This window comes from Hordeum vulgare, chromosome 4H (genome assembly GCF_904849725.1).
Source record: "Hordeum vulgare subsp. vulgare chromosome 4H, MorexV3_pseudomolecules_assembly, whole genome shotgun sequence".
In the NCBI taxonomy this organism is placed as follows: Eukaryota; Viridiplantae; Streptophyta; class Magnoliopsida; order Poales; family Poaceae; genus Hordeum; species Hordeum vulgare.
In genome coordinates, this window is record NC_058521.1 from 205,011,183 (window position 1) to 205,033,736 (window position 22,554).

At 42.3% G+C, this 22,554-nt stretch overlaps 1 protein-coding gene across 5 annotated transcripts; it reads right to left on the bottom strand.

Annotated features, from left to right (window-relative positions):
* Nucleotides 1-13,650: 13,650 nt before the first annotated feature.
* LOC123448390 lies at nt 13,651-19,173 on the bottom strand. Of its 5 annotated transcripts, none has more exons than XM_045125245.1 (7): nt 18,991-19,173; nt 18,778-18,867; nt 17,092-17,150; nt 15,736-15,829; nt 15,401-15,475; nt 14,678-14,801; nt 13,651-13,966 (listed from the first exon to the last, which is right to left on the bottom strand). In XM_045125245.1, the coding sequence occupies exons 1-7, from the start codon at nt 19,063-19,065 to the stop codon at nt 13,896-13,898; spliced, it is 588 nt and encodes a 195-aa protein (XP_044981180.1). In that variant the 5' UTR covers nt 19,066-19,173; the 3' UTR covers nt 13,651-13,895. The 5 variants fall into 5 exon arrangements, with proteins under 5 accessions (XP_044981180.1, XP_044981179.1, XP_044981183.1 ...); XM_045125244.1 differs by having other exon boundaries at nt 17,092-17,153; nt 18,991-19,172; XM_045125248.1 differs by having other exon boundaries at nt 14,702-14,801; nt 18,991-19,167.
* Nucleotides 19,174-22,554: the final 3,381 nt, after the last annotated feature.

A 22,554-nucleotide genomic window follows, 5' to 3' on the forward strand; every position in this document is an offset into this window, starting at 1 on the left:
GAAATGAAAACATCATGCTAGCTATCTTACGATTATGCAAAGCAATATTACAATGATGGTTCGTGTCATAATAAACGGAACGATGGAAGTTGCATGGCAATATATCTAGGAATGGCTATGGAAATGCCATAATAGGTAGGTATGGTGGCTGTTTTGAGGAAGGTTATATGGTGGGTGTAATGCACCGGCGAAAGTTGCGCCGTACTAGAGAGTCTAGCAGTGGTGGAAGGGTGAGAGTGCGTATAATCCATGGACTCAACATTAGTCATTAAGAACTCACATACTTAGTGCAAAAGTCTATTAGTCATCGAAACAAGGTACTATACACATGCTCCTAAGGGAAGGGTTGGTAGGAGTTAACCATCGCGCGATCCCGACTTCCACACAAAGGATGACAATCAATAAATTAATCATGCTCCGACTTCGTCACATGACGGTGCACCATACGTGCATGCTAAGGGAATCACAAACCTTAACACAAGTATTTCTACGAATACATAATTACTCACTAGCATGACTCTAATATCACATCTTCATGTCGCAAAACTATTGCAAGGAATCAAACATATCATATTCAGTGATCTACAAGTTTTATGTAGGATTTTATGACTAACCATCTGAATGACCAACTACTGTTAACTCTCTAAATAGGTATAAGTGAAGCATGAGAGTTTAATTCTTTCTAGAAAATATATGCCCCGCTCTAACAAATATAAGTGAAGCAAAAGAGCATTCTACAAATGGAGGTTTTCTATGTGTAGGGAAACAGGCAATCCAAACTTCAAATGATATAAGTGAAGCACATGAAGCATTCTATAAAGCCATACTCAAAAGATATAAGTGAAGTGCAAAGAGCATTCTATAAATCAACCAAGGACTATCTCATACCAGCATGGTGCATAAAAGAAATAGGAAAAATAAACACAAACGACGCTGCAAGCATTTGCACATACCATGTGACGAATAAAAGTATAGCTCCGAGTAAAATTACCGATAGATTGTAGACGAAAGACGGGATGCCTTCTGGGGCATCCCCAAGCTTAGACGCTTGAGTCTTCCTTGAATATTACCTTGGGGTGCCTTGGGCATCCCCAAGCTTAGGCTCTTGCCTCTCCTTATTCTTTCATTCATCGTGGTCTCACCCAAAACTTGAAAACTACAATCACACAAAACTCAACAAAACCTTCGTGAGATCCGTTAGTATAATAAAGTAAATCACCACTTTAAGTACTGTTGTTAACTCATTACAAATTCATATTAGCATTATATCTACTATAATCCAACTTCACCATGGTTCATACCCCCCGATACTACCCATAGATTCATCAAAATAAGAGAACAATGCATAGAAAACAGAATATGTCAAAAACAGAACAGTCTGTAGTAATCTGAACTTATACCATACTTATGATACTCCAAAAATTCTGAACAATTATGAAAATTAGGAAAATTTGCATATCAATCAGCATCAAAAAGTATTAACTCAAAAGCTCTTTCTGGATAGGAATTAAAAATAATTTCGTGATCACAAATTTTATGTCTTTTTCAGCATGATCAAACAACTATCACCCAAACTAATCATAAAGGCTTTACTTGGCACATTATTTTTATAATACAATGGAATTTTACAAGGGGATAATTATTTTTGTGAGAAACTTCCATGAAAAATTCTACATTGTTTCCATGAGCATGAACACAAGTGTTCAAGGTCGACCCTCACTTCCGCAATGCATCACCTTTCAATCACTTCTCTTTTTGAAAAAGTTTTAAGTTCCCCTCTATATTTTTTTCGTTTTTAAACTATATAAAAGCACTCAACATAAATAATTTACTCTCTAAAACTTCCGGGTTGTCTCCCAGGCAACGCTTTCTTTAAAGCCATTAAGCTAGGCATAAAGTGCTCAAGTAATGGATCCACCCGGATCCCAAGGTATATCAAAGCCAATTTTAATTAACAATGATTTGTAATTTAGTAGTGAGCACAAGGTAACATATATCATGCAATGACAAAGTCTAACTCTCTTCCTATGCTTTGGCATGTCATAAAAGAACAATTCATGCACATCAAGTAAAGGCCAATACATAGCATAAGTAGTTTCTTGCAACTTTATCGTATTGGAAACATAGAGAGGTGGAGATGTAGTTCCTCTCTCATAATAATTGCAAGTAGGAGCATCAAGCACATGCATACTATATTCATCAAAATCATCATGTTTAATAGTAGAAGGCAACCTATCTATGTAATCCCTAATAAGAGCAAACTTCTCCGAATAGTGTAGTTGGCAGAGTTCAAAAAGATAATAGGACTATCATCAGTGGATGCGATAGCAAAAATTTCATGTTTAACATAAGGAACTATAGCAAGTTCATCTTCATAAGCACCATTCATATTGGCATTCTGGCCACAAACATTGCAAGCATCAAGTTCATCAAAAAGGGATATTTCAAACGAATCCTAGGGATCATAGCAATCAACATAGCATTCATCCTTCGGTAAGAACGAAGGGAAATTAAACAATGTATGAGTTGAAGAGTTACTCTCATTAGAAGGTGGGCACGGGTAGCTAGTCCGCTCTTCCTCCTTTTGTTCTTCGCTCTCCTCGTCATCGTTTTCATCTAATGAGCTCACAGTTTCTACATTTTCTTCTTAAATAGTTTCCTGCAAAATATTAGTCTCTTCTTGGGCGTAGAATTTCTCCATAAATCGATCAATATGGGAATTATATTCATAATTAGTATAGCAATAACAAAGCATAACCAAATTTTCAGATCGGTAAGCAGCATCATGATTATCATCACACCTTCTAAACAGAGCTTCAATTTCATAAGCACCCATAAAAGCAACAAACCCTTCTATTTGTTCCACATCATAGTAATCATATATACCATTAGCATAAGAACCCAAGGTTTCATTAGCATTAAATTTATAAGAAAAGGGAAGGTGTTGAGCCTTCATACTAAAGCAACAAGTAATATCATATCTCGAGCATAGCTCCCAAGCATACCATTTCAACATATGAATTTGATCCCATAATAGTTTCCCTTTTTGAGTCAAGCGCTAATCCCTAAAGTATTCACGTTGATCCAACGTGTATCCCATCATATAATTCAATGGGGTTTTCTCAGGATTATTAAAGAAGTGCATAATATTTTCACATAACGAGCATCGAGGGTTTTAGGAGGTTCCCCATCTCCATGAGTAGCAAGTACACCTATTTTTTTTGGTATTTCGTGTTCCATATCCATAACTAAATATAGAGAACAACTTAGAACAGCAAATAAATCTACTTAGTGATAAATCAAACAAGCACACACGAGAATATTCACCCCACGCTATTGCTCCCCGGCAACGGCGCCAGAAAAAGGTCTTGATAACCCACAAGAATAGGGGATCAATTGTAGCCTTTCTCGATAAGTAAGAGTGTCGAACCCAACGAGGAGCTAAAGGTAGGAAAAATATTCCCTCAAGTTCTATCGACCACCCATACAACTCTACGCACACTTTACATTCGCTTTACCTAGAACAAGTATGAAACTAGAAGTACTCTGTAGGAGTGATAGGAGAGGTTTGCAAGAAAAGAAAGAACACGTAAATAAAAACTAGGGGCTGTTTCGATGAAGAAACAATTACGTTAGTTTAATGAGTGTGGAAAAGTGGTGGTAGGAGTTGCGGAATTGTCCCTAAGCAATTCACGACGTTACTAGACCGATAGCAAGTTTTATGTGGGAGAGGCCACTGCTAGCATGTCATCCCTTACTTGGAATTCTATGCACTTATGATTGGAACTATTAGCAAGCATCTGCAACTACTAACGTTCATTAAGGTAAAACCCAACCATTGGAATAAGATATATTGGTCCCCCTTCAATCCCGTATGCATCAATTTATATGCTAGGCTGGAGCTTTTGTCACCCTTGCCCTCCAATACATAGTCCTATTAACATACTACTAACCCTATGGTGTGATCCACGCAAGCCTCATATGATGGGCACCAAAGGACAACAACATAACCACAAGAAAATTAAACCAATCATAGCAATTCATCAATCACCGATAGGACAACGAAAATCTAATCAGACATCATAGGATGGCAACACATCGTTGGATAATAATATGAAGCATAAAGCACCATGTTCAAGTTGAGGGCACAGCGGGTTGTGGGAGAGTGGACCGCTGAATATAGATGGGGGAAGGTGATGGAGGTGTTGGTGTAGATCGCCGTCACACGATGATGTCCCGGGCGGTGTTCCGGCGCCGCCGGGAGAGATGGAGAGAGAGCCCTCCTTCTTCTTCTTCTTCCTTGACCTCCTCCCTAGATGGGAGAAGGGTTTCCCCTCTGGTCCATGGTCTCCATGGTGGCAGAGGGGCGAGAGCCCCTCCGAGATTGGATCTCTCTCTTGGTGTCCTTCTGTTTCTGCGCTCACAGATTCTGCCTTTCGCCGTTTCTTAAATTTCGTAACTCCGATTGGGCTGAAATTTTAACACGATTTTCTTCCGGATATTATCTTTCTTGCAGCAAAAGAAGGGCCCCAACCGCGTTAGGGATTGGTCACAAGCCTGCCAGCCGCGGCCTAAGGGGGGGCCTCCTCGGCTTGTGACCTCCTCGGGCATCGTTTCGCGTAGATTCTTCTTCCCAAAAATCATAAATATTCCAAAAAAAATCACCGTAGGTTTTTTTATTGCGTTTGGACTTTGTTTGGTATGGATAACCCGCGAAACAAAAAACATGCAACAAACAAGAACTGACACTGGGCACTGGATCAATATGTTAGTCCCAAAAATAGTATAAAAAATTGCCAAAAGTATATGAAAGCTGTAGAATATTGGCATGAAACAATCAAAAATTATAGATACGACGGATACGTATCATACATGCAGCCGCTTAAGGATGAATTGCAAGAATCTTGGGATAATGCGGTCAATACATACGATGCCTCTAGAAAAGAAAACTTCAAAATGTATCTGTGGTACATGTACTCTATGCATGACTTGCCGGCGTATGCGCTATTCTATGGATGGGGTTTGCATGGAAGGTTTCCATGCCCCACATGTAAGGCAACTCTTTTGTTTCATTGGTTGCAGGAGGGTCGGAAGTATTCTTGCTTTGACTTGCATAGACAGTTACTGGATCCTGACCATCAGTTCAGAAAAGACAAGAAGAACTTTACCAAAGGTAAAGTTGTCAATAACTTGGCACCACCTGCGTTGACAGCCAATAGATCCTGGATCAGTTAAACACCCTCAAGCCTGATCCAGAGCGTCCAGGGTATTTCAAGGGTATAATTCAAAACACACCTGGACTCACAAGCCATGCTTGTGGGATCTGCCTTACTTCAAGGACCTCCTTCTTCCATACAATATCGTCATAATGCACACAGAAAATAATATCGGAGAGGCTATTTTTGGTACATTATTCGACATAGATGGGAAGAAAAATGATAATACTAAGGCTAGAGTCGATCAAGAGACACTATGTCACAAACCATTACAAAACATGCGAGAAGGCAAAGGAAAGCAGAAGTGGTCGAAGCGAAAGGCCTGGTTCAATCTTGGAAGGCCAACTATGAGGGAAATTATCTTGTGGGTCAAAATGCACTTTATGTTCCCCGATGGGTATGCAACGAATCGAAAGAGGGGAGCGAGTCTTGAAAAATTAAACATATTTGGTCTCAAGAGTCATGATTGGCACATATGGCTTGAGCGGATAATGCCGGTGATGGTATGTTGCTTTGTTCCCGAGGATGAATGGCTAGTACTGGGGGAGCTGAGCTATTTCTTCCATGTTCTTTGTGCGGAAGAATTGTTTCCTGGTGTGGTAGATGACATGGAGGAGTTTGCACCGGAGTTGTTGTGCAAGTTTGAGAAGATCTTTCCGTCGGGCTTCTTTAATCCAATGCAACATTTGATTTTACATCTACCGACCGAGGCAAGATTGGTTGGGCCCATGCAAAATCGTTGGTGCTATGCAACCGAGGGGATGCAAAAGAAACTTCGAGCTAAATGTAAAAATAAGCATAGAATTAAAGCATCGATGGTTGAGGCATTCATTACTGAAGAGGTGGCAAACTTTGTGACAACACACTACGAAGCCAAAAATCATCATTTTCATAATCCGAAGCCTCGGTACAATGATGCAGACCCTAAAAAAGGTGGATCCAACCTCAGCCTATTCAAAGGGAAGCTCGCACCAGTCGGTGCTTCGAAACCAATAACGTTGGATGTCGAAGAATGGCGGAACATTTCGTTGTATATCTTCAACAACCTAAGAGAAGTGCGGCCGTACATCGAGTAAGTTCTCGGCACATTTTTCTGTAACTTCTGATTCCTTTGAACTGCTCTTATTCCCGGATATTTCATACAGCCGATATGTCGCCAAATTCTTTGATGGAGCGGTGATCCAAAATGATTCCGTCGAAGAGTATGAGCTTCTGTTAAAGCATGGAGGCGGCTATCCCGGTTTCATCTCTTGGTTCAAACAAACGGTAATTATCAATAATGGACCTTTTCATGTCTTGGTCTAACTTGCGGCTAATGCAAGAATCGTTTCGTATTAAACTTGTAGGCTAATTCAGAGTCTATGGGCGCCAAATTGAGACAAGCCGCTAATGGTTTTGACTATAAGGCCCGTTCATTTGAGAACTACAACATCAAAGGGTATCTCTTTCGTACCTTTCGGAAAGAGCTATCTATGCCCGACCGGAAATATACAAATTTTTGTGTCTCTGCTATCGGCGAAGGTGGTATCGAGTATTATGGAAGAGTTGAAGAAATTTATGAACTTCAATTCTATGGTGAAAACCCACCGAACGTCGTAGTCTTCAAATGTTATTGGTTCCAGCCGAAGGAGACTAGAAGGACTCATGAACATATAGGACTAGTCGAAATCAATCCAAACACCCATTAGATGTTCCCGATGTCTATATTACGTCTCAACCGGCGACCCAAGTTTTCTATCTACCCTGGGCATGGCAAACTGATAAGACTGGAAGGTTGGTATGTTGTTTATGAAGTGCCGCTACGTGTTTGACCACCTCCCCCAAATGAACAAGATTATGAAGCTCACATTAACCGAGACACATATGATGGAGAATTCTTCCAAGAAACACGTCTTTCCAAGAAACGTTTCAAGAACCGCCGTGCTTCACCCCAGAACATGGAAGTAGACAACGACAATGAATCCGACTTCACCCCTGAGCCGGAACCAGCAGAGCTGGAACTAGAAGAGGTTACTGATGCGGATGACCTATCAATGCTTGACCGATTACAGAAAGGCCTTCCACAACTTTATGCCATTGAATCCGATGAGTACGTCATTCATGAAGACATGCGTGATAGTAATGACGATGATGCATTTATTGATGATGATTATTAGTTTGTAAGATTCCCAACTTAAATTATATATGTACATATTATTATTCATGTTAGTTATTGAACTTTTTTATGTTGTACTAATTTCTTTTAATCTTTATCATGGTAGGTCAGCAGGTGTTGAAAGATGGTGGGCGCGGGTCCAGATCGCTCGACGGGTTCTTCTTCGGTGGCCCTCACGAGGGGTGGTACTTCCATTCCACCCTTATCTCTACGTAGAGCCTTGGCATACAGACTGAAGACACCACCCACGGGTGCTTCTTCATCGACGGCATTGCCCCCTCGGAGAGGTGCTGGTCGGGTAGGGAAGAAGGGGAAGGGTACACGGAGAGGTGGTGGCCGTGGAAGAGGTAGGCAGACTGTTGCGCCCTCCTCGCCACCACCACCAGCTCATTCACTCGAGCACAAGACTACTATGGTGGACCCGTTTGCGGAGGAGGCTACGGGGACTCCGGTCCACGAGCCTCGGGTGGACAGGCATTCGGCCCATGAGACACCGGTCCAGGATCAGCCTCGGGTCGAGTTGCCTTCGGCCCATGAGACTCCGATTCCTGACGCTACACCCCAGGAGACTCCTGCCACACAGGCTTCGGCCTACGTGGAGACGTCCGGATGGGGTGCCTGGCCGGATCGGACCGAGGGTCCGGGTGGCTGTTCTCTTGATGGCCGGGATGAGTCTACGGATAGTGAGGGCGACGTGCAGGTGGACGGGGCCACCGTATACAAGCGTGGTAGTACACGTCTCCCGGTTGTGTCGGCTACCCGCGAGCAGAGGCCGGTGATTAAGCCTGAAGGGGATAGATACGTACATTTACTCTTTTTGTAGCTTCTTCTTTCAAGTTTCTTCAAATATCTAATGCATTGACCTTATCATACTGCAGGGGATGGACACACCCTCGTGGAGTCCGCAAGCCGAACATCATCCTTGTTGTGCTTTGCCGGACAAATTTCCCGGGGTTTGACATGTTTCCTAGTGAGGGTCAGGTTCCCACACTAGGTTTTACCTTGGAGCACTACCAGGCTGCGCAGGCCCCACCGGAGGAGATTATAGATGGTGTCTTGTGCCACACGAGGGCCGAGATGGTGGTTAACAGCTTTTGGGTAAATTATCCTTTTACACAATGTAAAATTAAGAATATATCTAATTATTGTACTAATCTGTTTGTCTTATTTGATTGCAGACCTTCTATAGGTGTGAGAAGGGATATGAGGAGGAGGAGGCCAAGGTTATCGAGGCCGAGTGTAGGCAATTATTACAGAACTTAGGCCACGAGGCTCGGCCGCGGGCTATTCGATACTACTACGCCACGCTTGTTCTTAAGAAGGATAAGAAGGAGTGTCGCAGAAAGCATCTGAAGAAGGAGCAGTACATGAAGGTAACTACCTATTCTTAAGGCCTTGTACGTAGTTTTCTTGATTTGATTCATAGGCGTAGCGCTCAATATTATTTCTAATAACTTATAGGTGCCCCCGAGATGTTGTGTGGATAAGATGGATTGTTGGAAGGCGTTGGTGGATGAGTGGTGCACAGACAACTGGCGAGCCGTCCACGACAATGCGAAGGATCGGCGTAGCCAAATGGTTGGTGTGCCACACCATCAAGGCAACGCCAACTTACTTCAGTTCGGACGAAACTGGGTATGTGGTTTGCTTCATTATTCATGCTAGCTTGAGCCCCTTACTAATACTTTGTTCCTCTCTTTTAGACGCATCACAATAAGACAGAGATGCCAGAGTTGTACGACTTTTAAGTCATGGCCCATACCGCCTCCTACAAGAAGGCGAAGGCATTCTCTGAGTCTGACATGGATGATCCAAATAATTTCACCAACATCTCATCCCACTACAAGCTCGTGGAATACACGGACACGGGAAAGGCTTGGAAAGGGGAGGACTTTAACCCGAGCCAGGAACCTTTGGATCCAGAGCTGGTGATGATATTTGGTGGCGGGAGGCCCCATGGCTCCATAGCCATTGGATATGGGATAATACGTTGTCCAATCACTCTCCCGGAGATCAAGGTGCGCCAGTCGAGCTCATGTCCTGAGATAACGCCTCGCCCACGGCGAGTCGATCTTGCCATCGAGGTTAGTTGTACGGACTCAGAAAACTTTCATCCATTTCAATGTGTGTGTGGCCATCGATCATTACTGTGGTAACGAGGAATGGTGTTGCAGGTTGCTCTTCAGAAAGAGAGAGCGGAAAACCAGGCTTCCCTTGAGAAAGAGAGATTGGCAAGCCAGACTGCTCTTCAGGCTGCTCATGAGGAGAGGGGCCGGACCACGGCTCGGTTGATTGAGGAGGAGAGGGCTCGGAATGAGGCGGCTCACCTGTCCATGTACGAGCTTATTGTGGTATGTTTCTTTTTTACATTAGCCAAATCATGTGTGTAATGTTTGTTTCATTACTAACTAATACGACTAACTCTTAAGAACCGAATGTGCAGTCTATGTGCGAGAAGACCAGTCAAGCCCCTCCGCCGATGACCGTCTTCTCTGCGATTGGCACGGTGAGTTTCATTTCAATGGTCATTATAAACTAGTATTAACAATTGAGTGTCACCATGCTAACTGAGACATTGCAAAATATCTTTTCTACATAATAACTACCAAGCGGCATCGCATGAACCTTCTCCAGGGCAACCGTCTCCAAACGAAGCCGCCGCGAGCAACCCTGGTGTTTCTCCTCCTTGATGACCATTGTGGTAAGTTTTCTCCAAAATGACATAATAAGCACCTCCTTCATTTCTACTAGAAAAAATGGTTAGTAAACCACTAGTTTCATAACTTAGCTAATTTAGCTCCCAAATGGTTAGTGAAACCACTAGTTTCATAACTTAGCTAATTTAGCTCCAAAATGACATAATAAGCTCAATTGAAATAGGAAAAATGAAAAGAAGGAAGAGGAAGAAGAAGAGAAGAAGAAGAGAAGAAGAAGGACAAGGAGGAGATGAAGGAGATGGAGCCCTCCTTCTTCTCCTTCTTCTTCTTCTCTCCTCCTTCTTCTCTTCTTCTTTTTCTTCTTCTCTCCTTCTTCTTCTTTTTCTTCTCCTTCTTCTATTGTTCTTGCTTCTTATCTTTCTTCTTCTACGTAGCTTATTTTCCCCAACAAAGACATACTTAGCTAATTATCCTCCAAAATGATATAATTAGCTTAGTTAGGTAAAAACATCATAAGAACCTTAGTTAGCTCGTTAAAATGACTAATTAAGCTCCAAAAAGACATAATAAGCTCAAAATGGCATAAGAACCTTGGTTAGCTCATGAATATTATATACTTAGCTTGTTATCCTCTAAAATGACATAATTAGCCCATTTAGCTCGAAAAAGACATACTTAGCTAATTTAGCTCCAAGAAGAGGAGAAGAGGAGAAATAAAAACAAGAAATAAGAAGAAGAAGAAGAGAAGAAGAAGAGAAGGATAAGGAGAAGAAGAAGAAGGAGGAGAAGAAGAAGAAGAGAATAAGGAGAAGGAGGAGAAGAAGGATAAGGAGCCCTCCTTGTTCTCCTTCTTCTTCTCTCCTCCTTCTTCTCCTTCTTCTTCTCCTTCTTCTTCTCTTCGTATTTTCTTCTTCTTCGCCACCTCCTTCTCCTTCTCCTCCTCCTCCTCCTCCTTCTTCTTCTTTTTCTTGTCCTTCTTCTCTTCTTGCTTCTTCTCTTTCTTCTTCAGTTTAGCTTATTTTCCCCAACAAAGACATACTTAGCTAATTATCCTCCAGAATGACATAATTAGCTTAGTTAGGTAAAAACGTCATAATAACCTTGGTTAGCTCATTAAAATGACTAATTAAGCTCCAAAAAGACATAATAAGCTCAAAATGGCATAAGAACCTTGGTTAGCTCATTAATATTACATACTTAGCTTGTTTTCCTCTAAAATGATATAATTAGCCCATTTTACTGCAAAAAGACATAGTTAGCTAATTTAGCTCCAAGAAGAGGAGAAGAGGAGAAATGAAAAGAAGGAAGAAGAAGAATAAGAGAAGATTAGGAGAAGGAGAAGGAGAAGAAGGAGGAGGAGGATGAGAAGAAGAAGAGAAGAAGAATATAAGAAGGATAAGGAGGAGAAGAAGGAGAAGGATCCCTCCTTCTTCTCCTTCTTCTTCTCTCCTCGTTCTTCTCCTTCTTCTCGTTCTTCTTCTCTTCTTCTTCTCTTCTTCTTTTATTCTTCTTATCTTCTTCTACTCCTCCTCCTTCTCCTTCTCCTCCTCTTCCACCTCCTTCTTCTTCTTTTTCTTCTCCTTCTTCTCTTCTTGCTTCTTCTCTTTCATGTTTAATTTAGCTTATTTTCCTCAACAAAGACATACTTAGCTAATTATCCTACAAAATGACATAATTAGCTTAGTTAGGTAAAAACATCATAAGAACCTTGGTTTGCTCATTAAAATGACTAATTAAGCTCCAAAAAGACATAATAAGCTCAAAATGGCATAAGAATCTTGGTGAGCTCATTAATATTATATACTTAGCTTGTTTTCCTCTAAAATGACATAATTAGCTCATTTAGCTCCAAAAAGACATACTTAGCTAATTTAGCTCCAAGAAGAGGAGAAATGAAAAGAAGGAAGAAGAAGAAGAAGAGAAGGATATGGTGAAGAAGAAGAAGGAGGAGAAGAAGAAGAGAAGAAGCGGAAGGAGGAGGAGAAGGAGAAGGAGGCCTCCTTCTTCTTCTCTTATTCTTCTCTCCTCCTTTTTGTCCTCCTTTTTCTCCTCCTTCTCCTTCTTCTTGTCTTATTCTTTTCTTCTTCTTCTCCTTCTCCTTCTTCTTGTCTTATTCTTTTCTTCTTCTTCTCCTTCTCCTTCTCCTCCTCCTCCTTATTCTTCTTTTTCTTCTCTTTCTTCTCTTCTTGCCTCTTCTCTTTCTTCTTCAATTTTGCTTATTTTCCCCAACAAAGACATACTTAGCTAATTATCCTCCAAAATGACATAATTAGCTTAGTTAGGTAAAAACATCATAAGAACCTTGGTTAGCTAATTAAAATGACTAATTTAGCTCCAAAAAGACATAATAAGCTCAAAATGTCATAAGAACATTGGTTAGCTCATGAATATTATATACTTAGCTTGTTTTCTCTAAAATGACAAAATTAGCCCATTTAGCTCCAAAAAGACATAGTTAGCTAATTTAGCTTCAAGAAGAGGAGAAGATGAGAAATTAAAAGAAGGAAGAAGAAGAAGAAGAGAAGAAGAAGAGAAGGATAAGGAGAAGAAGAAGAAGGGGGATGAGAAGAAGAGAAGAAGAGAAGAAGGAGAAGGATGAGAAGAAGGAGAAGGAGGCCTCCTTCTTCTACTTCTTCTTCTCCTTCTTCTTCTCTCCTCCTTCTTCTCCTTCTTCTTCTCCTACTTCTTCTCTTCTTCTTTTCTTCTTCTTCTCCTCCTCCTTCTCCTTCTCCTTCTCCTCCTCCTCCTCGTTCTCCTTCTTCTTGTTTTTCTTCTCCTTCTTCTTCTCTTCTTGCTTCTTCTATTTCTTCTTCAATTTAGCTTATTTGTCATATATATGTTGCTGTTCTTCTTATGACTTTCTTATTCCCATTTTGCAGATTGAATGTACTACATGCATGGAAGCTGACATTGATGATGTGCTTTAGTTCTAGTTTTCATTTGAGTTGATGAACAATGTGCACTACTAGGAAAAGGCCTCCTAGTGACGCTCCTGTTTTGGCTACTAATGGCGCACTACAGGTGCGCCACTAGCATCACTCCATTAGAAGTTTTTACTAATGATGCACCAGGCAGTGCGCCATTAGTATAGCCCATGGTGCGTCATTAGTATGCCTCCCAGGAGGCCATAATTACCCATGTGCTCTGGCTTACTAATGACGCACTAGTTAACGATGCGTCACTAGTGTGCTTTTTGCAGTGCGCCACTAAAGTGCTGAGTTGTACGCCACTAGTATGAATATTAGGTTTTTTGGTTACTCTACATTTCTACTCTTAGGGTACTGCTAAAACTCCAGGTCGGGACCTATTCCAGAGTACTGCTAAAACTCCAGGTCGGGACCTATTCCAGAGTACTTCAGCACAAGCTGTGGTCTATATTTCGAAACAGTTCTACTAGAAACATGGTTTGGGTTGACCGAGAGGGGAAATGGTTCTCACTTGTACGTAGAGCAAGTGACTTGGTTCAGCTCAAAGGCGATGCAAACACGGCGGAGGAAGCAAATGATGATACAGACAAAGTCTTGGCAATACAGCGGATTCGCCTGACGACACAATTAGAAAAGACATAAAAAAATACCCAGTCTCGAACTGTGAGTTTGTAAGTAACAAAAACTACTCAAAATTGTTGAGAAGCTGAGGAACTTGTCCTCCACTTGAATCATGAAGCAGATAAAATTGTATGCATACTAGTCCATTTGCTACAGAAAAAAGAAGAATGGCTGGCTGTAGGTAACTTGCGAGTTACAGTATAGTATTTGATACAGCGGTAAACATGAAGAGATCGTTGACACCACAAAAAGGGAAATAATCTAGGTAAGGTAATCAAGGCCGTCGTGCTTGTCGTTGTTGTGGAGCAGCCAGTGGCCGTTATCCGCGTGAGCAAGAAAAGTTGCCCTTTGGCGCAGATCCGCTCTTGGGAGGAATCGAACCAGGGGCAGCTGCATAGAGAGGAGAATAAAATAAATCTTAGGAGCAATGTGATTCAACAAACATTATTAAGAGCTATAAATCTCAATCAAGCAGGAGCATTCAACTGTAGAAGCAGAGCAATTAAACTCGCACGTACTTTTAAAGAAATATAAAGAAGAGAATGGCTTGAAGATAAAAGTAATTGGGGCATTAATATATGGCACTGCAATCTTTTCTTCATCGGCGCACTGCTTGCTCGAGCCAGATTGCAAAAACAAAGCTACTCAACATGACAACAGTACACCTAGTTTTAAAAGTTTTCAGTTTGGCAAGTGGCAACAATGAGAGCAGACAGCCAAACAAGTTACTATTCTAGTTATTAACAAGCACGTCAACAGCGAGCTAGCTTAATGAATGTGTCAAACAAGAAACGTCGGAAGGACCTGACCACTCCTCTCCTCTCTTGTGTGAAGGAAGAAAATTTCAGTTTTCTTGTCACAAATTTGATGGCTATTAAATAGCCAACTTTATCTACGCCATTATATATACTTGCTCCAGAGATCAGATCAGAAATGGTATAAATTAAGAGAGCACCAGATTTCAGAATTGAACAACATAGCAAGTTTACGTGTTCAGAACAACATAGCAAGTTTACGCGCAAACTAAAGAATGAAAGCCTTTGGGAAGAAGATACATGTTGCGGTCATGACTAGTTCTGCTATCAAGGGGAAAAATTAGACCTAGTAAAGTAATGCACTTGTCACCTTGATGCCGACAGCGGTGAAGGACTTCTCGTAGCAGAAAAAGGTGCTGGAGTGGTGGGCATACTGCTCTGCTCTGCTCCGAGAGGGGCCATCCGTTTCTCTGCCACACCACAGGAAGGTGAGGTGATTAATCGATCAAAATATCATAAATTACGGACTCAACCAAGAGGAGAGATTTTTATAAATCAAAATTGTGTGATTTTACTAGTAAATAAACGAAACTGAGGATTTTTTTTTGCATCACATATGAATCCATATCCATCATACAGTGGTACTACTAGTGTATATATACTATCAAAAAAATAGCAGCATGTAATCCTTAAAGCTACAAGCAACACATAAATCAACTTGAGTAGATACTTCGTATACCCAGTAGCAAATTAATAGGTACATTTGAAAGCAGAAACAATCTGTCCAAATCTGATTCTTGAAAGAAGAAAAGGCAATCTATCGGAAAGAAAAACAATAATCATAGGCTAGAGAGCAGCAGCACAATTCATTCATGGAACAGAACATTTCCAAAAAAGAAGCATCAGCAGGTAATCCTTATAACTACTATGGTTACAACTCAGCCACCACCGGACTACTATGGTTTCCCTGAGAAGTAACAGCACATACACGCACACAGATTAGAAAACAAAGAAACATAGCTGATCTGAAACGGTTTATAAAGGGAAACAAAATAACAAGGAAACAGACCTTGTAACATTCCTTCCCTTGCCACGCCCTTTTTGCTTCCTGGGAGGTCACCTCAAACCAAATAATCTCTCTCATCTGCCAAAAAATATACGCACGTGTCAGTCCACTACGGCCGGGAGATGCACTAACAAACATAGAGACTATTGTGTTGAAGAAGGAAGTTTACATGTTCTGAACAAGCAGCCAGACTAATCTACAATCTCTTATGACCACTCAACTCTTGTACGTGCAGACTAAAGAAAGAAAGCCTTTGGTAAGAAGATACATGCTAGACTCATGACTAGTTCTGCTATCCAGGGAAAAATTAAAACCCAGCGAAATACTGCACTCGTCACCTTGATGCCGACAGCAGTGACACACTCGTCATAGCACAAAAAGGTACCGGAGCGGTGGGCATACTGCTCCGCTCCGAGAGGGACATCCCCTGCTCTGCCACACCACAGGGAAGGTGAGATTTTGATTAATCAATAATGTGTGCTTTTACTAGTAAGTAAATGGAACTAAGGAAAAAATTTGCATCACAGCACAGCACGTATGGATCCATCCATCATAAAGTAGCAATACTACTAGTGTATGCATACTATCAAAGAGAAAGAAAATTTAGGAACGTATACAATCATCTTGCGAAATCTGTGACCATACTCAGATATATTTATAACACAAGACTGAATCTTTTGTAGTCAGTGACTATATTATGACAGCCAACCACTAATGTGACCTTGTTTCCCTCGAAAAATAAGAATTTACCACACCAAGTTATTTTTGAAAGAAACGGGGACAGCTTCCACGGTTCATCTAAAGCTAAAAGTACACAGTGATTAATAGCTTCAACTTATGCAAAGCTCGGACATTTAGCCAAGTAACTACAGAATAGGAACTAGCCACAAGCTGAGTTAACTAGTACGTGACCATCAATTCAGATACAAACTGAAATCCCATTCATTCTGTAGCAACACAACAACCATAATTAGCTACTAGTACATGACCATCAGGAACCACACACACAAATCATGCAGCAGGACCAATTACGATATGAATTATATTGGAACCAAAGTTCAGCTAGCCTCATACAGGACCTCAATCCATCCAAAATCTGATTCTCGAAATAACGAAAGGCAATCTGTCCAATAAATATACAGTAATCACATGCTAGAAAGCATCAGCATCATTCATTCAGGAAACATTCCAATTTCCAAAAAGTAGAACCAGGTAATCCTTAAAGCTAAGGTCAGTAGCAGCACATAAATCAACTCCATAGATACTTCATATACCCAGTAGCGAGTTAATAGGTACAAGGTACTCCCTCTGTAATGAAATATAAGAGCTTTTAGATCACTAAAGCAGTGATCTCGACGTTCTTATATTTCTTTAGGGAGGGAGTACATTTGACAGCACAAACAATCTGTCCAAATCTGATTCTCAAAAGAAGGAAAAACTATATGTCCAAAAGAAGAAATAGCAATCACAGGCTAGAGAGCAGCAACTCAATTTATTCATGGAACATAACATTTCTTAAAAAGAAGCATCAACAGGTAGTCCTTATAACTACTATGGTTACAACTCAGCCACCACCGGACTACTATGGTTTCCCTGAGAAGTAACAGCACATACACGCACACAGATTAGAAACAAAGAAACATAGCTGATCTGAAACAGTTTATAAAAAGAAACAAAAAAACAAGGAAAGAGACCTTGTGACATTGCTTCCCTTGCCAAAAATAGTCACCTCAAACCAAATGGTCTCTCTCATCTGCTAAAAAATATAGTCACGTATCAGCATCATTCATTCTGCTAAAAAATATATTGCAGAGGACATATGAGTTCCATCCCTAATCATGGACAACAAAATCTTCCATGTGCACGAAATGATTAATGCACAACCTTTCGCCATATAAAGCTAACACATTTTCTGCATCCAGTTTAGCCTACCAAGAACGGGAGCACTAACCAGGGGAATAAATTTAATTTGGGAGTGGGTTTTAGTAGCTGAAGGTTAGCAGTTATGTTAACCACTTAGACCACTAACTAAATTAGGGACCAATACAAAAGCATCACTTCGAGGAGTAGAATCCTAACTACAAGAGCATCAAACAGCAGCAGGTCTATAGGAACCACACCATTTACACACTTAGACCATACCATGTCCAGGAAGGAAACAAAACATGGTACAAGAATATTATAACCAGAAGTGTAGCTTCAAGTACGTTTGGGCAGTTTTTTTTGGCCCAGAAATCTTATCAAATGTACCAACCAATCATATCTTAATACCAAAAAAAAGCATAAGTGTTGCGGCAAGTAGTGCAGCAGGACTATTCAGTTCGACATGATTTTAGTAGCTGAAACTTAGAAGTTTAGTTAACCACTTAGAGCACTAACTGAAGTAGGGATCATATCAATAACGGATCATCAATTGAGGAGTAGAATCCTAATTAACCACAAGACCATCTGAAAGCAACAAACATGTCTATATATAGCTACCCCCAGATCATTTACTTGACAAGCAAGCAGCACATAATAAACCGTAACCACATGTCCAGCAAGGAAATAGAACACGGGACAACAACAATTCTTGCACATAGGAGGTGAACAACCCTAGCATGACATAACATGGACTAGGTAGATATCCACGGCTCAGAGCAACCGGAGGCGAAGAATGGAGCAAGGAGAGGAGCTCAACACCGGGGTTCTGTAGCCGATGTCGTCATTCACTGTTGTCACACGGCATAGGAGGATACCTCGGGAAGCGCCCGTTCCATCGCAAACTCTGGTGCATCATAGCAATAGTCAGTTGGTCACTCCGGCAGGCAGTCGTGAGTAACAAACCAACTGAGGATTATTTTTGCACCAGGGGCAGAGCATAACACGTATTGATCCATCAATCATTCAGTGGCAGTACTACTATCTACGTACTAGTCTGCTGGTGTAATAGAAGAACAAGTGTGGGCACAAAAAATGGATCCATCCATCATACAGTAATGGTAGCGATCATTCATTAGTTTGGCACCAAGAATTTGCAGCATTTTGTGACTAAAGAAGATGATTTTACAGTGAGCAGGTAGATTAACCAAAGTGTGATGGGGATGGGGCGCTATCTGCTGCTGAACAGGGGAGGGGAGGATGCAGAACCACACGTCTTGCAACTCCGCGCCTCACAAATTAAATCGAGCCGAAACGAAAGAACAACATCACCAGCCTACCAAATGAAATCAAAACGGACGAACCAACAAAGGGCGGAGAGGGAGAGAGAGAGATGGGGCCAAGAGAGCATGCCGTTGTCGGACGGCGTGTCGCTATGGGGGCGGATGCGGGCGGCGCCTGACCTCGTCGAGAAGGTGCACAACACCCAGGGCAGAGCATTAGGAGAGGTAGAGAGATACCTCCACTTCCATGGCGTCGGCAGGCACTAGGGTTGGAGAACCGGGACAGCAGAAGAAGCAAATGGAGCCATGGTCTCCTAGGTGGTGCACCTGCACGCACAAGGGGAAGAGGGAGGAAACCGCGTCAGGAAGGGAAGGAGGGAGGGAGGGGAGCGGCCAAACAGCAGACATGGCGGCGGGTGCCAGATGAGTGGTAGTGGAGATGAAGACTGCCTGAGGTGGATCCGGCGGTAGGCGCAGAGGAGATCGACGACGACGGCCAAAGGAGGGCGGATCTGGGCGTGCCATGGCCGCCGGCTCACCTGCTGGTTCGCGATCGCGGTGGAACTCCCTCCGTCCTGCCTCTTCCTGCTGGTTCGAAGTCGCGATAGGAGCAGAGAGATACTTTTTTTTTTTTGCAAAAGCGCACCGCCTACAAATACGCCATTAGTAACCCTGGTTACTAATGGCGCATCAGCTAGTGGTGCGCCATTAATAGTTTTGCAAAAAGAAAAATTTATAGTAGTGGTGCACTGGGTGAGTGGTGCGCCATTACTATTTAAACTAGTAATGGCGCACTTTGCCCCAGTGCGCCATTAGGACTTTTGGAAAAAAAGTTTGTTAGTAGTGGCATACCGTGTGTGGTGCGTCATTAGTGTCCATCACGCTAATGGCGCACCTACACATGATGCACCACTGCTATATAGTAGTGGCGCACCACTTGTCTGGTGCGCCATTAGTGTCTATATTATCCATAGCCCTTTTCCTTGTAGTGGTGGAATTATATGTATATGTATATATGGATGAACAGTATATGTGGAACTATATGTATATGTATATATATGGATGAAACTTTGTTCTATGAATATGTGTTGTGACCTATATGTGTGCTATGAATTATATGTGCTATGTATATGTATATGTGTTGTGACCTATATATGTGCTACAAATTATATGTGCTATGTATATGTATATGTGTTGTGACCTATATATATGCTATGAATTATATGTGCTATGTATATGTATATGTGTTGTGAAATAAATAAATAAAAACTATGACAATATGGGCTCTTTGCCGTCTGCCAGCTGATGGCAAAATCCTTTGCCATTAGGGAGCAGACGACAAAGGTGCCATGTGGCACCCAGCTGGGCAACCTGGGGCAGCAGCAGCTGGCCCATATAGTCTCTTTTCCGTCCGCTGCCTTGGGAGGATGACGACACAGCGGGAGGGGGGCTGACGACAAAGGGATGATTCCTATGCTAGTCCAACTATGTGCTGACCCATAGAAGCAGACGACAAATAAAGGGAGGGAGGCACACGACAAAGAGCCGACAGGAGGCAGACGACACAGAGAGGGAGGGAGGCAGACGGCACAGAGAGGGAGGGAGGCAGACGACACAAATAGGGAGGGAGGCAGACGACACAGAGAGGGAGGGAGGCAGACGGCAAAGCCTCCATTAGCCCTCACAGAGGCGTTGCCTGTCAGCTGCCGTCTAAGCATGTGTGTTGTTTGCTTGGAGCCAGAGACTAACGACAAAGGTCTTTGCCGTCCGCTTCAGGAAGACTGACGGCAAAGAAGGTGATATGTCGTTGAAAGTAGTCGTAGGAACATTGCCTACAGGAGGCTGACGGCAAAGACCTTTGCCATCGGTGGATCACCTCTTTGTCATCCGTTATGAAGGATGGCAAAGATTCTGATTCTTGTAGTGATACCCGAGGTAAGCACCCGAATAATGCCTTTCCCCTGACGACACTAAGTAAAGAGTCCACACATTGGTGACATCCCTCATGATCTACATCATACGAGCCTTGCTCAAGATCATACCACCCACGAGGGCATGCAATGATGTGCTCGGTGTCTGTGAAAACAGCCCATGGTCACCCTGCTTGACACGACCCCGTCTCGAGAGTGACCACGCGAGTCTCGCCATTGGTAATGCAGGATCTCTGCTAGCATCGACCAAAGTAATCAACAAAGCCCCGTCCCATAAGGGGTATCATGGTCTCACATGTAAGGTTGGGACGGTCAACAAATAAGAAATCTCTCATGTTTTCGAAACCATACACACACAACTTGCTTCCATACACTACTTCTTTCTCAAGTGGTTACCCAGCTCAAGACCATCTCCCTGAGGCATTTGTGTCACCAAACAGGGTTTTTGAAAACTCTTCGAAACCTTTTCTTTCATTTACACCATGCATATTCCTATCCCATTTGTGTATCATTTACTAGCAACCTAACTACTTCCCACCCGCACAACCCTCATAGGAAGGTAAGGTCATGCCTAAGTGCATCTGAACGAAGGTGGTCACGGATTCAACATGTTTCAATGCATCTGAACGGAGTGCTATTGGACATGCATAAAAATAGTTCAGGAGACATGTCTCAACAAAGTCCTGGGGTCTTCAAAGTCTTCTGGTCCAAGCCCTTCGTCAACACTGCAATCTATCATCGCAAATATAACGAGAATAATTAGACCATGACAAAAATAGGAAAAATAACACACTCACAAAAACGTCAACCTATTTTTGTAAAGCACTAGGGCGAGTATAGATAGTGTGAAAATTGTTAGGTTTTATTTTTGAAGTGCAAAAAGTTGTGAAAGACATTTTAACAGAAGATTAAAATGCCCTAAACAATGTTTTAAAATAAAACATTGCACGAAACTTTGTGCAAAAATTACACAAGTGGCATCATTAAATATGTGGGTTTTTTAGAAATTTTTAGGAGTTGGAATCATTGCACTTGGACCTATATTCACTTGTGTGGGAATTTTCCAAGTACGTGGAAAAATAAAAATAAAAACACCACTATTCCCGTGGACCAAAACAGGATCAGCAGAGCTGGCCCAGAGGGGAAACAGCCCGCCCGAGGCAGCCATGTCGATGGCGTAAAGGCAAAGTACGCCTTCAGCCAACCTGACCGCTCGGCCCCAGCAGTCAGCGAGTGAGAGGGGAAAGGGAGGATGACACACAGGCCCCACCAGGGGTCATTTTCAAACTCCAGAAAGGAGAGAGGGAGGGCTCACTGGTGGCGAGATGGGGCACAACTAGCCTTGGCGATGGAGGGAATGAGAGCAACATGGACCCACCGTTTAGGTGGTGGTGAAGGGAGGAGCCGGGGTGCAGGGACTCACCAACAGCATGGTCCCTGATACTTCTCCAACGTATCGATAATTTATGAAGTATTCATGCCATGTTTGCCTTTTATATGTTTTTGATGCACTTTATATGATTTATTTAGAACTAAACAGGACTAACGTTGTTCTTGGCAGAACTATCATGGTGTTGTTTTTTGTGCAGAAATAAAAGTTCTCGGAATTGGACGTAATTTTTTGATGATTTTTTTGGAGGAAAAGAGAACTACTCGAGCAAAGAACCACTAGAGGGGCCCCTGGTGCCCACTAGACATGAGGCCGCACCTCCCCCCGGCGTGTGTTGATGTGTAGTGGACACCTCGTGGCCCATCTTGGCATGATTCCAACGCCCGAAAATCCTATAAATATTGAAAGCTCCAAAAATAACCCTAGACCAGAAGTTCCATTGCAACTTGCCTGTGTAGCCATGAAAAACCAATCTGGAGACGTTCGAGTACCCTGTTAGTGAGGGGAAATCATCTCTGGTGGCCATCTTCATCATCCCCGCAACCACCATGACAAGGAGGGAGTAGTCGACCCTCAGGGTTGACGGTGTGTACCAGTAGCTATGTGTTTACTCTCTCTCTCTCGTGTTCTTGAGAGTTAAAGATCTTGATATATCACGGGCCTTGTTAATATAGTTGGATCATATGGTGTTTG

Excerpts from the sequence above, each read along its gene's own strand:
- LOC123448390 (XM_045125244.1), bottom strand. The coding sequence starts at position 19,065 with ATGGCACGCCCAGATCCGCCCTCCTTTGGCCGTCGTCGTCGATCTCCT. Across the intron at positions 18,868-18,990 it reads TACCGCCGGATCCACCTCAG|GTGCACCACCTAGGAGACCA; the intron begins GCAGTCTTCATC and ends TTGTGCGTGCAG. Across the intron at positions 15,476-15,735 it reads TCACTGCTGTCGGCATCAAG|ATGAGAGAGATTATTTGGTT; the intron begins GTGACGAGTGCA and ends ATTTTTTGGCAG.